General features: G+C 38.8%; 1 protein-coding gene across 3 annotated transcripts in view; it reads left to right on the forward strand.

The window, feature by feature from the left end:
- Positions 1-13,609, forward strand: part of LOC126236771 (nucleoprotein TPR-like) — a 315,616-nt gene that overhangs the window by 93,830 nt on the left and 208,177 nt on the right. For all 3 annotated transcript variants that reach the window (XM_049946344.1, XM_049946342.1, XM_049946343.1), the window contains exons 10-12: positions 956-1,102; positions 2,292-2,507; positions 2,658-2,960. In XM_049946344.1, the coding sequence (XP_049802301.1) occupies positions 956-1,102; positions 2,292-2,507; positions 2,658-2,960 (666 nt within the window). The remainder of the gene's footprint in view (positions 1-955; positions 1,103-2,291; positions 2,508-2,657; positions 2,961-13,609) is intronic.

A 13,609-nucleotide genomic window follows, 5' to 3' on the forward strand; every position in this document is an offset into this window, starting at 1 on the left:
AGAATAGTGATCAGTAATAACACCTCTTGTGCCAGACAAGCTGTTGTAGGAATATATTTGTTGCTTGGCCTTACATATTCTTTCCCTCTATTTTTCAATGTTTTCCTTATTGCAGCCACAGTACTTTCTCATTCAATTTGTCATTGTTTTCTTTCACTCAAACTATTGCTAACATTCGTCGCCTCCATAATTTTATCTAACACTGAGGGGTAAGTGCGAGGAACATAGTGCCTTTCATATGTGAACAGCAGTTGCATGTAGTACTACATTTTCATTTGTGGCAGTTTGAGCCTTGTGTAAATTACTGGGATTGGCTGTAAATCCATTTTCACAACCAACTTCAAAATTTGTTGTTATGGTACTTAGGGCCTTTCTTTTATTTCAAGTCTTCAGCTATTATGAACTCTACTAACAACAACTCGGTTTAATTTCAGTAGATTTGGAGTAAAGTGAGTGTGTGTGTGTGTGTGTGTGTGTGTGTGTGTGTGTGTGTGTGTGTGTTTGAATAATGAAATCAAATGAGATGTTTAATGTTAATACTATAATTGATAGGTTTATATTCATTTTCAACACCATATTGAAAAACAATGAAATACAACAAATATAAAGAGCACAATCGAAAAGTAAGCTTTCAAACAACAACAGTTCAGCAAAAAACAACACTGAATAGAGCAAAAATAACACTAATGTCAGCAAAAAAAATAAATTTTTTTCCTTATATCCATGTACTCTAATTTTGTTTCCTGTAGTAAAGGATGGAAAAAGAAACATATGCCTTGGACCATGCCCCAAGTCCTAAAGTCCAGATTTCACTGTTGAAGTGAATACTGATTTAAAAACCGGTTTTATATCAGCTCTAGAAGTTTTACAATTACGAATCATAAGGTTACTGTGTCTCGTGTGATTTACAGCTGCATTAGCCATGTACTTCATTTATCTGCTGAACATTTTTCAGGCTGTGCAGGCAGAAGAATTAGTAACTTTCACCTCCATAGAAGAACTGCAGCAGAATAATCAGAAGCTGCTGGCAAAAATACGGGAACTGAGTTCTGAGAGTGAGAAAGAAGAAGAAAAAGAATCTGATGAAGTGAAGGAACTGAAGGTAACATAGCTAGCACTGCCTCTCTCTCTCTCTCTCTCTCTCTCTCTCTCTCTCTCTCTCTCTCTCTCTGTGTGTGTCTGTGTCTATCTGTGTGTGTGTGTGGGGGGGGTCTTTGCAAGGGAAGTCCCTAGACCTTTTCATATTCCTGTCTCTGTAGGCAACTTGTTATTGTTTAATTGGCCTGCTAAGAAGTTACTTGTAACATTATTTCTGTTGCAAGGCATGTCTAATTTTGAGTTCTTTGAATAAAGTCACAAACTTCTTTAGTACATTTTTTTTTGCCTTTGGCAGCTGTTGTGTAAGACTCGGAGATTAGTTTTATGATTGCCTCTTGAAAAACATAATTGAACTGTTTGTAAAATGAGTCGAAGCAGAAGTTTAAATGTTTGTGTGCAGAAAACTGATCTTGCACCAAGACAGGATGATGGCAAGTGCATGAGCTTGGGTTCATAGGTCTCTACCTAGCAGATACTCCACATTTTATCATATGAGAGATTATCTGTGCTCCAAATAAATGTCACGTAGAATTTTGAGAGAGAGAGAGAAAAATTCTCATTGGAAAAAGTGTATGAATACCGTTGTATCAAATGTGTTGAGTTCAAGGAAGATATCAAGAACTTTTGCTCTTGCAGGAAAAAAAAGTTATTTGTTGGTATCTACAGCTTTTCGGTAAAATTATCAGTGCACCATAGTAACCTAAATAAGACTGCAACTGTCAGCTAAATAGACTTCCCTGTCAGCTAAATTCGTCTGTGTTGATTTGCTACTATTGTCTCAAACTGAGCAAGCTGGACTAGTGTTTAGGACAGAGGTTCATATCACTGTCTGGTCACCCAGATTTTGTTGTTCTATGATTTCCCCAAACCTCTTAAAGTGAATGCCAGAATTGTTCCTTTGAATGGGCACAGCTGATTTCCTTCCACATTTTTTCCTCAGCCTGAGCTTGTATTCCATCTCTGATGATCTCATCATCAGTGTGAGGTTGAACCCTAATATTTCTTCCTTCCTTGATGCATCAGTATATTGGTTTGCGTAATAAGCTTGATGTACTTTACCCCAAATGAAATATAGTGTTTATTTTTAACAATATATTTTGAATCAAATGTGCTTGCAGTGGAAGTGTTATAGTTTCTTATAAGTGATAAAAATGTTACTGACAACTCTACTTATTCTTTTACTACCTCGACAGGCCCATTTAGTATCTTACGCAGAGCAAATGCACAGCATGACTGAGAGAAATGAACGGTGTGAGAAAATGATAGAGACATTGTTGCGACAGCGTGATATGTACCGCAACTTGTATATCCAGGCAAGAGAAGGGAAAGATGTAAGTGACACTTCATCAGTTATTACAACTACTCCAGATGGCACAGCTCACGTAGAGAGGAGTACAAACATGAAAGAGGTAAGTGTTAGTAACCAGCATGCTTATGTTTGTGGAAGTAATTCATTGTTGTTTTTTGCCCCTTTCATCCACATCCTGTGGCCTCGTCATTGTTAGGTTCTATCCAGTAAAGTTTTTTGGCATGATATAATCTTTTAATTCTTTTGGCAGTTGGCAGAGACCAGAAAGGCTCTTCAAGAGGCACTGGCTGAATCTGAAACATACCGTAAAGAAAGACAGGCACATGAGAAACACTTGACTGAACAGTTGGAAACTGCTCAAACTGAACTTCACAAAATTCGTTCTGACTACGCCCGCATTGTGGCACAGGCCGAATATGCAGATCGCTGTGCTAAGGCATTAAAAGACAGCACTGATGTTTATCGTGCGCAAGTTGATGCTCTTGAGAAACGGAACCAGATATACGTTGAATCAATAGCTAAGCACGAGCAAACAATTGTTGCTATTAAAGATGTAAGTATACTGTTGGTATATACGTTAGACTGCAAGTAAATTAATGTATTAAATATAAGAAATAAACATTTATTTTAAATTACTCTCACTGAGAGGTGTATGATTATGTCTGTGGAAGTAGTTTAGTTGTTATAGGTGGTGGTGGTGGTGATTCAACATCAGTCTGTTGTAAAAAAAAAAAAAAACACAGCATTTGTTTTAAATTTATTTTCCGTTTCATCTTTGGCATGAGAGTCAGTAAAATAGATATTCTGCATGTAGGTGGAAAAGAAATACTGGAATATGTATGTTGGCAACATTGCAGTTAATCTCGCTCTTCACTTCCTTGTCATGATTATTCAGCAGTGATGCAATGACTACCATATCAGTAAGATACATAAACTCTTCTTGTATTGAATTTGTGATGTCAGACATTTTTTAAATTTCAAAGCTGTCATAAATATCCTCCATTGTCTTGTCAGGAAAATATCTGCCTTTACTTAGGTGATGCGAATGAACGGATTGGTATCAAATTTTAATCAGATGTCAGAAAAAAACAACAGTTCATTATAATCATGGTTAGGATTCTTAGGTGCAAATTTCAGATGACGAAAAAGGAATGTACCAGGTGTTAAAATAAGGTAAAAAAGGGCCAAAAAGGTGATGATTTACTTAACTATTCAACAAATTATCTTTCTCCTGTTCTACTTTATTGAATTACAAACAAGTATATCAAACAATCACTCTTCAGAAGAAGGAAAAATCATGGATGTTGTTCTTAGACAGTTAGCACTCTACATTTTTAAACTAAGTCTGCTTCTATTAAAAAATAGAATATCTTTGTGGATGTTAAAACTTCTTTCGACATCCACAGAAACCTTAGAGACAAACTTTGTACTCACTTGGAATGGCAGCTCTACAGATCTGGATTCTCCTGAAGACTATACAAGTTTATCTTTGGCAAAGCCATCTAACTGCCCCCTCACAGAAGTAAAAATATCCCGTTGTTTCTCCCTTCCAAGACCTTGTTCTTCTAATCATTTATTAGCTACAGTCAAGTACTTGCAACTATGGATGTAAACTAGTTCTGCCCGCAAATTATGTATTTTCTCCAGTAGCAGAAGTTATTGTGTATTGGAAATTGCACCTACATCAGCTGGATCGAAAGAAAACACTGACACTTTAATCTTGTCAGAATTCTCACACGTTATAGCAGCACACTTGTCAAAAATCCCTAGCAAGTGATTTGCCTGCAGGCTTCAAAATGGCTTGGAAGTTTCTTCCAGATTCACAAAACCTATAAAGGACATGGACCAAGCATGTAAATGTTTCAGTACTGGCATTGGCTTTCTTCAGCTCATACATTTTTAACAACATATGCTCAACTTTCTCCTCTGCTAAGGGACAAACTAAAATGTTCAAAAAATATTGTTCAATTGAGTCCGTGTTTTCATCCAGAATGATTCCCATGTCACACCCAGACATTTTCTCCTGGATTCTTTGTGTGGTTTCTTGGAATTGTTTTTTAAACGTACTCTCATTGAGCATTGACATCTTTGTGTATTTTTGAAGGAATCCTTTGAAGGTTGAATGTTTCACCTTACTGAGTGGTATTCCTGCTTGTATAAGAGCTGCACACAAATCAATGTTGAGGGATTTTGGAGATCCTCATGATGTCTCACAAGCTGTGCATCCGCAACACAGGCACTTCCACTCATTTCTGTGCTGCTGCTGGGACATTCTCAGCCATCGACCTCTGTTTTTGCTTTCCAGCATTTACTTACTCTTTTTCAGTGGGAAGTCACTGACGACCTTCATTCCAGTGATCACTTCCCACTCTGTATTCACCTACTGAATGGAGCTGTCACTGAAAGGAAGCAACTGTTGACAACCTGATCTTGCTAGTGGCAGCTATTCAGCAGGCTTTCCTGCATAAACGGCATTGGGTAGGTATGTTTTTTTTGTATCGGTAAGGCATGCATTACTACTTGGAACCACGTTGTTGTAGGACAGCTCTGCCAATGGTGCTTTTGTGGCCATCTCCCCATCTTTATTTATTACTTTTTATCACAGTGCTTTTTTCACTTCAGAATTGGTGACGTGCTGTCGAATAGTTTTGAGCAGGAGAATGGTGATCACTTATACCGATGCCTCTTCTTTAGTCTTCTTCTTCTTCTTCTTCTTGTTTATCCCGGCTTCTTGAGATCTCTTGTGAAGAGACACGATACAAGAAGTTCCGTAGTGGTGTATGACAATCGATGAAGTTACACAACAGTTAATAATTTAACTTTCGAAACTGCCGGTTTTTTTGGCATTTTTTGGAAAGAAAAACACACTCATGCAGTCAGCAAACATTGTGTAACATTCTGTGTGTGTAATGGTCCTTACCACGTTACAAATCGTTCTAATGAATTGATTAAGCTGCTTTACAGCATTGCTAGGCAACGCAACGTAATCAACAAGGTGATATGTGTCTCAATTAAAACTGGACCTCGATATTTTGAATAAACTTTTTTTTTTTTTTTTTGTCAAAATCAGCACTTGTTTAAAAATTAATTTCCAACTTCATGCATGAAGTCCAAATGCATTTGCAACTATTGTACGTGACTTAATGGACATTTCGATTATGCACTGGCGTGTAACGAATTTCAAATCGAGCACACAGGTTCCAGTTTTCCCTAATGGGCTAAATGACTCTTTTGTAATAACGTGATGTGTCTATCTCATGTAATGTTTAAATGAAACTGGATTTACTCTCCATTCGGGTCAAGATCACAAAATAAAATTCAACACATAGGTCAGCGAATTGTACACACGCACTTTTAGCACTCTAAGTGATAACTCGTGTCAGAGTAAAAGCCACACATAAATTCACACTTTATTTTATGCATGCAAAATTCAAAACACCTTTATATTAAACAAATAAATTATGGCATGTAACTACTAATCAAACATTTCCAATTCTGAATAAACTTCAAGAACTTGTATTTCATAATCAATAAAATTTAGTGAAATTATTAGTTTGCTAAAATGGATTCAGATTAAAGTCAACTCGTGTCTGGATGATGACGTCACAAATCGGCACTTGCTTGGAATGAATCAAATACCTGTACTGAAAAATACTGTCCATTGAATAATTTACTGACTTTTACAACAAATCTGGTGCCTCTTGCTTTGCTACACCCTCTTTGCCACAGCCATCCACAGTATCACATCCACCATAAGGAGTCCTGTACGGTGCTCCTTATTTGTGGGCAGTTTTGCAGTTTTCTTTTCTTCCTCCAGCATTTCAGCATCATTTTATCAGTTGCAGCTTCCATTGAAGATGGTGGAGAAGTGGGCTGCAAAGACTGATTTTACATTTTCTACGGAGAAGGTGTGTGTGTTTCATTTTAATCATTCTCATCCTATTTTTAATTTACCTGTGGAACACTGTTCTCCTTTTTAAAGACTCTGTGCAGTTTTTGGGCCTCATTTTTGACTCGATGTTGCCTTGGTTACTACACCTGATAGACCTGAAAGTAAGGGCCCAAACGCACTGAAAATTTTGAGGTGTCTTACATAGGTCTTGGGGAGTGGAAGGGAGCTTCTGCTCCAGTTTTTGTAGGGCTTTTGTTCGATCACGGCTGGACTATGGATGTACAGTGTATGGGTCAGTGAGGCCTTCGTACCCTAAAGTCATTGATTCTGTCCACCATGAAGAGATCAGGTGGTCCACGGCCCTTACAGGACCTGCCCCGTACCCATTCTTTGTGCCGAGGCTGGTGAACTGTCTGTACCATCTGGTAGCAGCTTCTCATGGTGTGTCAGGTATGTCAGCCCCTCGCTACTTCCACTGCTCCAGCACACCCTACCATTGCTCATCCAGCTATAGAACTCCTCTTTATGAATCATTACGGGCAACAAGACCATTTGGTATCTGTGCAGAATGTGTGCTTGAGACCCTTGGCGTGGGGTCATTTACAGGCTCAAATCTAGTGTTTTAACAGACTGCTACCCTGGTTAGTGCAAGTGGCCAGAGTAATTTTAGATTTAGTGAAGTGCAGGAGAGATTGCACACCTTCTTCTGTTTTTAATGCCAAATTTTTTGAGATTTAAATGAGCACCACGGCTTTGTAGCTGTCTTCACAGACGGGTCTAAGCTGGGAGACTCTGTTCTCGATGCAACGCTTATATCTAGCTGACCAGCTGATAAAGTAGTTCAGAATATTCAGGATGCCCTCCTCCGGCTAAAATGGGTGGGGAAAGAGGTGTCCTGGTAGGTGCCAGGGCACATGGGTATTGCAGGAAACGAAAGGGCAGATATGCAGCCAAGGAGACATGTCTTGATAAATCCTCGGTTATTTCAGTGTGCCATTCCCCCGCATGTACTCACCTCGCTGTTGAGGTACAGAGTCAGGTGTTGATGGAAAGACGAGTGGCTGGAAATGACTGATTATAAGCTGTGTCTCGTAAAGCCCACAATGCGGCCGTGGTATACCTTCTTGTGGCCATGAAGATGGTCTGAGGTCCTGCTTACTCGTCCTTACATAGGTCACAGTTCTCTGAAGCATGCATTCTTGCTCCGGCAAGAGGATCCTCCAACACGTGGTGCTTGTGGCGTGCAGGTAACTGTGCCCCTCATTTTACTAGACTGGATTTTATTTTCGGACCAGAGGACTGTGGCAGATTTACTGGCAGATCTGCCCTCTGTGCAACTTGTTTCCAAAAATGTTGGGAGCTTATGTTCTTGATGTGCGTTAACTGGGTGACTGTAATACGCATGTTTTTTGTAATTTGTCGGCCATGCACATTTACCTTTGCTTTTGTTGTAGCTCTTCTGTGGTTTTACTTCTGTTTCAGTTTTAGAAATAGCAGCTTTCACCCTTCACTGCTTTATTAAGGCTTGCGAGATAATGTGATTGTGTGGTTTAATGCGAGTGGGATGAGAGTGAGTGAATGATTGTCTTTTACACCTTTCTTCCTTACTGCTTGACAAAAATTTTAAACGTTTTATCCAGTATTGTTTCATCTAATGTGTGTAAGGGCGCTGTAACCTCGGTGTTGAGCACCTGCAAGCCACACACACACACACACACACACACACACACACACAAATCAATGTTCAATTTGTTAATTTTTAGCTTTTTGAAGAATTGTTCAAATGCATTTTGTAATAGTGTGCCATGATTTGTGTGTTTGAAGAGTCTTGTTCTTTTGATGCTTAGAGCTGGAAATGTGTTTGATCCAATCTCACTGGTATTTTTCATCTAACAAAATTTCTTAATTGCATAACAAAACCGTCAGTTTCAATGGAACCTTGTGTGACTTCCTGAGATGGAACTGTTTCTCAGACGCTGGACACAGTTGGCATGATCAAATCTAATAATACACTCATTTAATGATGAACTTAATTCATGAACAGTGGGATACTGATTCTGTTGATATTGAAATGGTAAAATGCAATACCCATATTCTCATTTCGATTGTTTGCAGGCTGTGTGTAGCGGCAAAGTGAGAGAAATAGGAAGAGTCTCGCACACAATTATTTTCCATTATTACAGATGTGCTTCCAGTCCTACATGTACCGAAAGGGGTAGTGGTACTATTAATGTTCACTGTAAGCTAAGGAGATGATAATTGAAAGTTAAATATTTTATATTGATTCAAAACTATAAACAAATGAAATTAAACCCACAAGCCATTCCTCTTATAAATTACAATGGGCACTCAAGAAGATTACTGAAAACCTACAGCAAAAGAAAATAGGGGATTACGGACATGGTTGGAGGAAAAAATGAATTAAGGTCTCACAGAAGGAGAAAAGGGGCATGAAAAAAGTCTTTTCGAAACAAGAAACAAAATTCACATTGTGGTATCTTTCTGAAGAACATTAATTTACCGTGAGGAAAGGTGCATTCGTAAAAATCCTGACTCTGATTATAACATAGGGAGCAACAGATAGATTTCTGAATAGTTTGCTAGTTTTGTTGTGTTAATGGTAGCCTGGTTAAGCACAATCGGTTTATAGTTACTTAATGGTACTGACTGAGGCTATTGTACAGTTTCTTCTCTTCATTTGCGTATACTGGTGCCAGTGCTGTTCTCTTATTTTCATACCTGTAGAAGCATTTTGCAGTTTAGTAGATTTTACATAGGAATGAGGCTGAGTGGTCTGCTTGTAGGGGGGAAGTATTCCCTTGGTCTGTTATAACTCGGTTAATTAGTGTTTGGGCAGTGTTAATAATTGCATATCACACTGATACCTTTCTGTGATTAATATTAAACAATTCTTCATATTTTAATGAAATTTCTGCCATTTGGCTGTATATTTGATACTTATTTATTTAAGAGTCTCAAGAGTTCAGCTCTATAGCCATTATTAAGTGCAAAAGTGAACAGAAAATCAATAAAACATACAGGTCATTCAGTGCAGGGCACCTGCATGACCTTGAGCCAAGATCATGCTGAATGACGTTCCATAAATATTCTTAAAACATGATTGTGTGTATCGTATATTATATATAAAGAAGAAGCATTCAGTAAAGGGAGGATGGAGGCAAGGGAGAAGTGAATAAGGGGTGGAGGGGGGAGGAGTGGATTGGACATGGTTTATTTGATTGCTGTACTATGTTCATAACAGCCACTGCATCACTATATAAGTATTCGTTCAATTTCATATTACTGTGGTCTTAATTATTACATGACGTGAAAATCTGAAACATATATAGTAGGTTCTACACTATTTGATCAGAAGTATCTGGACACCCCCAAAAACATATGTTTTTCATGTTAGGAGCATTGTGCTACCACCTGCTACCAGGTACTCCATATCTGTGACTTCAGTAGTCATTAGACATCATGAGAGAGCAGAATTGGGCGCTCTGTGAAACTCGTGTACAGCACAAAAGCGCACAGGCTGGTGTCGTCTGTTGACTGACGGAGACTGCCGACAGTTGAAGGGGATCGTAATGTGTAATAGGCAGACATAACTGCATCACGATCCACTGGAAGTACTATGGCAGCTAGGCAGGAGGTGAGAAAACTGGGATTTCATAGTTGAGCAGCTGCTTATAAGCCACACATCATGCAGGTAAACGCCAATCGATGCCTCGCTTGGTGTAAGGAGCGTAAACATTGGATAGTGGAAAAAACATTGTGTGGAGTGACGAATCATGGTACAAATTGTGGCAATCCGTTGGTAGGGTGTGGGTAAGGCGAATGCCCGGTGAACGTCATCTGTCAGCGTGTGTAGTGCCAACAGTAAAATTTGGAGGCGGTGGTGTTATGGTGTGGTGTTTTTCATGGAGGGGGCTTGCACACCTTGCTGTTTTGCATAGCACTATCACAGCACAGGCCTACATTGATGTTTTAAACACCTTCTTGCTTCCCACTGTTGAAGAAGAATTCGGGGATGACGATTGCATCTTTCAACATGGTTGAGCACCTTTTCATAATGCCTGGCCGGTGGTGGAGTGGTTACAATGACAATAACATCCCTGTAATGGACTGGCCTGCACGGAGTCCTGACCTTAGTCCTATAGAACATCTTCGGAATGTTTTGGAATGCCAACTTCGTGCCAGACCTCACCAACTGACATCGATACCTATCCTCAGTGCAACACTCCACGAAGAATGGGCTGCCATTCCCCAAGAAACCTTCCAGCACCTGATTGAACATATGCCTGCGAGAGTGGAAGCTGTCATGAAGGCTAAGGGTGGGCCAACGCCATATTGAATTCCAGCATTACCAATGGAGTGGGCCATGAACTTGTCATTTTCAGCCAGGTGTCCGGATACTTTTCATCACATAGTGTATATACATTCTTACAGTAACACGCCAGCATATTCAGCTTACAAATATTGAAATAAGAGAAATCTATTAAATATTATTTGAAAATAATTAGAAACTAAAAATTAATAAAATTAATAAAAATCCCATATATGAAATTTCCTGGTATTAAAGTGATGATACATTAGTACTGGTTTAACCTATATGGCTCTTTTATGAGGGGCATTTGAAAAGTCTGTGCAAAAATAAAAACTACTTACTTGTTTGGGGTAAACCTTTTTTATTTTTCGACAGTCTGCTTTTAGATTTATATACTTTGTCCAATGCTGTTCTAATTTTTTCATCCCTTCCGAATAACAGCAATTGTCCAAGTCTGCAAAATCACTATTACGTGCTGCAATCACCTCTTCGTTTGAATAAAATCTTTGTCCCGCCAGCCATTTCATCAAATTGGGGAACAAACAGTTGTCAGAGGGAGTCAAGTCTGGAGAATAGGGGGGGATGTGAAACGAGTTGGAATCATATTTCCATTAATTTTGTGAGCACAACTGAGGAGGAGTGTGATGGTGCATTGTCATGATGGAAAAGGACTTTTTTGTGGCCCAATTGCCAGTGTTTTTCTTCAACCAGTCCAGTAACGATGAATAATATTCACCTGTAATAGTTTTACCCTTTTCCAGATAGTTGATGAGGCTTATTCCTGTGAATCCCAAAAGACAGTCGCCCTAACCTTTCCGGCCAGAGGAATGGTCTTCGCCTTTTTTGGTGCAGATTCTCCCTTGGTAACCCATTGTTTAGACTGTTGTTTGGTATCAGGAGTATAGTAATATATCCATGTTTCATCCACAGTGACAAAACGACACTTAAAGTCCTGCTGATTCTTCCTGAACAGCTGCAAACCATCCTTGCAACAATTCACACGATTCCGTTTTTGGTCAAGCGGAACCCTTCTTGCGGATAGCTTCTCATGTCCAAATGTTTATGCAAAATATTATGTACCCGTTCATAAAATATTATGTACCTGTTCATTCGAAATGCCCACAGCACAAGCAATCTCACGCACCTTAACTCTCCTGTCATCCATCACCATATCATGGATTTTATCAATGATTTCTGGAGTCGTAACCTCCACAGGGCATCCAGAATGGTCAGCATCACTTGTGCCCATATGGCCACTCCGAAAATTTTGAAACCACTTATAAACTGTTCTAATTGAAGGTTCAGAGTCACTGTAATGTTTATCAAGCTTCTCTTTAGCTTCTCTTAAAGTAATGTTTAATAACCAAATGAATGTCAAACACAAAGAAATGGACCAATATGGCTGAAACTGCATGTGTGTTCTTTCCAAAGATGCTACTAACTAAACATGGCCTCGATACATGCCGTTGGTGCCATCTCTCGGACTTTGCATGGACTTTTGAAACGCCCCTCGTAAATTTGAGAATACAGTTTTAGGTCAAGCAGTGTCATTATTTAAACAATATGGACTTAGAATTACAACATAAAAAGTGTGTATAGTACAGCACTTAAAACGTGATCACAGACTGTACAATTAATAACCAGTTCCTGTCACCCAACGGACCACTTAAATTTTATGGTACATCAGCTTGTAAATCTTCCAGTGAACATAGAACCTTAGAAAGAACTACAAATTTTACAGGATATTGCTGTCAAGAAGGGACATAGGAAATATTTACAGCATCGTATAGGTCATTATAAGATCTTTGATTTCAAATAATAAAAGCATGAATTTGTCACTGTTGTCACAGTGTAATAAATTCGACAAGTCCGTTGCTGATTTTTAGCAATCAGAATACACTAAGATGAATTCAAAGCTTGGAAACATGCAATGCTAAAAATCTCTCTTTAAGCCCCAACTGGAAATTTATTACATCCTCTACAGTCTGAAAAATTAACCAACCACAGGATAGTAGTTCAGTTTCCACACAAACAAAACTGTTTATTCTCACTTCACTAATCTGTTTCTTACATCAGCACCCTGTCCATACAATTATTAGCTCCTTCATCTAACATAAGCTGTCCCTGAAGAAGAAGAAGAAGAAGAAGAAGATCAAACTTATTCTTGGCATAAACCATTTTACCCTTCACTTTAAAAGTAAAATTTGTTATCCATTATTACTATAGCTAAACTGTTGCCCTAAAATCATTTGTGCCTTTGCTCTTGACGAAACGCAGCACTGCTGGAACATGTCACATATACATTCCACTGGAAGCATTCTTCCTTCAAACACCGGAAATTTGTTAGCATTTAGGTTTGTTAGACTATCAGTGCTGTAGCAACAGAATGCTTGGCGTAGTTCTCTCCCATATGTATTCTCATTTGTTCAACTTCCCCAGTGACTAAGGATAGTATAATCTTTTGCAAATTAAGGACAAGACAAGTTTTGCAATACCAAAGAAAACATTCTGAAAGCCATTTGGTGTGAAAGCATCATTATGTTCATAAATGGGGAAACTTCCCCACATCTCCCCCTGAGGCTGTCAACAAAGGTAGGATTGCCCTCCCCACCCTAAAAATATCCCATATCTGGTTCAAAACATTTTCTGAAAATCTTGATGAGACTAATGCCTGTACCCATTACTACATAGGCCCACTGGACAGTGGAAAGTCCTTAACATTACTCTGTGTATTGAATAGTTAATGCTCCTACTAATCATCTCTGTCACCATGGGAAAGATACATTGCAAATTTTATAAGGCATTTAAGATTTACGCTGAGCAATTATTGATTGTTGTTGCTGAAGAGTGACTCAGGGTAGCTGCCCCCCAGTATGAATGTGTTCATACCTTCTGTTCAGCCAGTTGTTCGAAGTTGTAGGTGTTAGATGACAAAATTGCTATAAATAGAATTGTCTAACCAAAATTGGAGGTTTGTCAG

The sequence above is a fragment of the Schistocerca nitens genome, chromosome 2, assembly GCF_023898315.1.
Source record: "Schistocerca nitens isolate TAMUIC-IGC-003100 chromosome 2, iqSchNite1.1, whole genome shotgun sequence".
Taxonomy (NCBI): Eukaryota; Metazoa; Arthropoda; class Insecta; order Orthoptera; family Acrididae; genus Schistocerca; species Schistocerca nitens.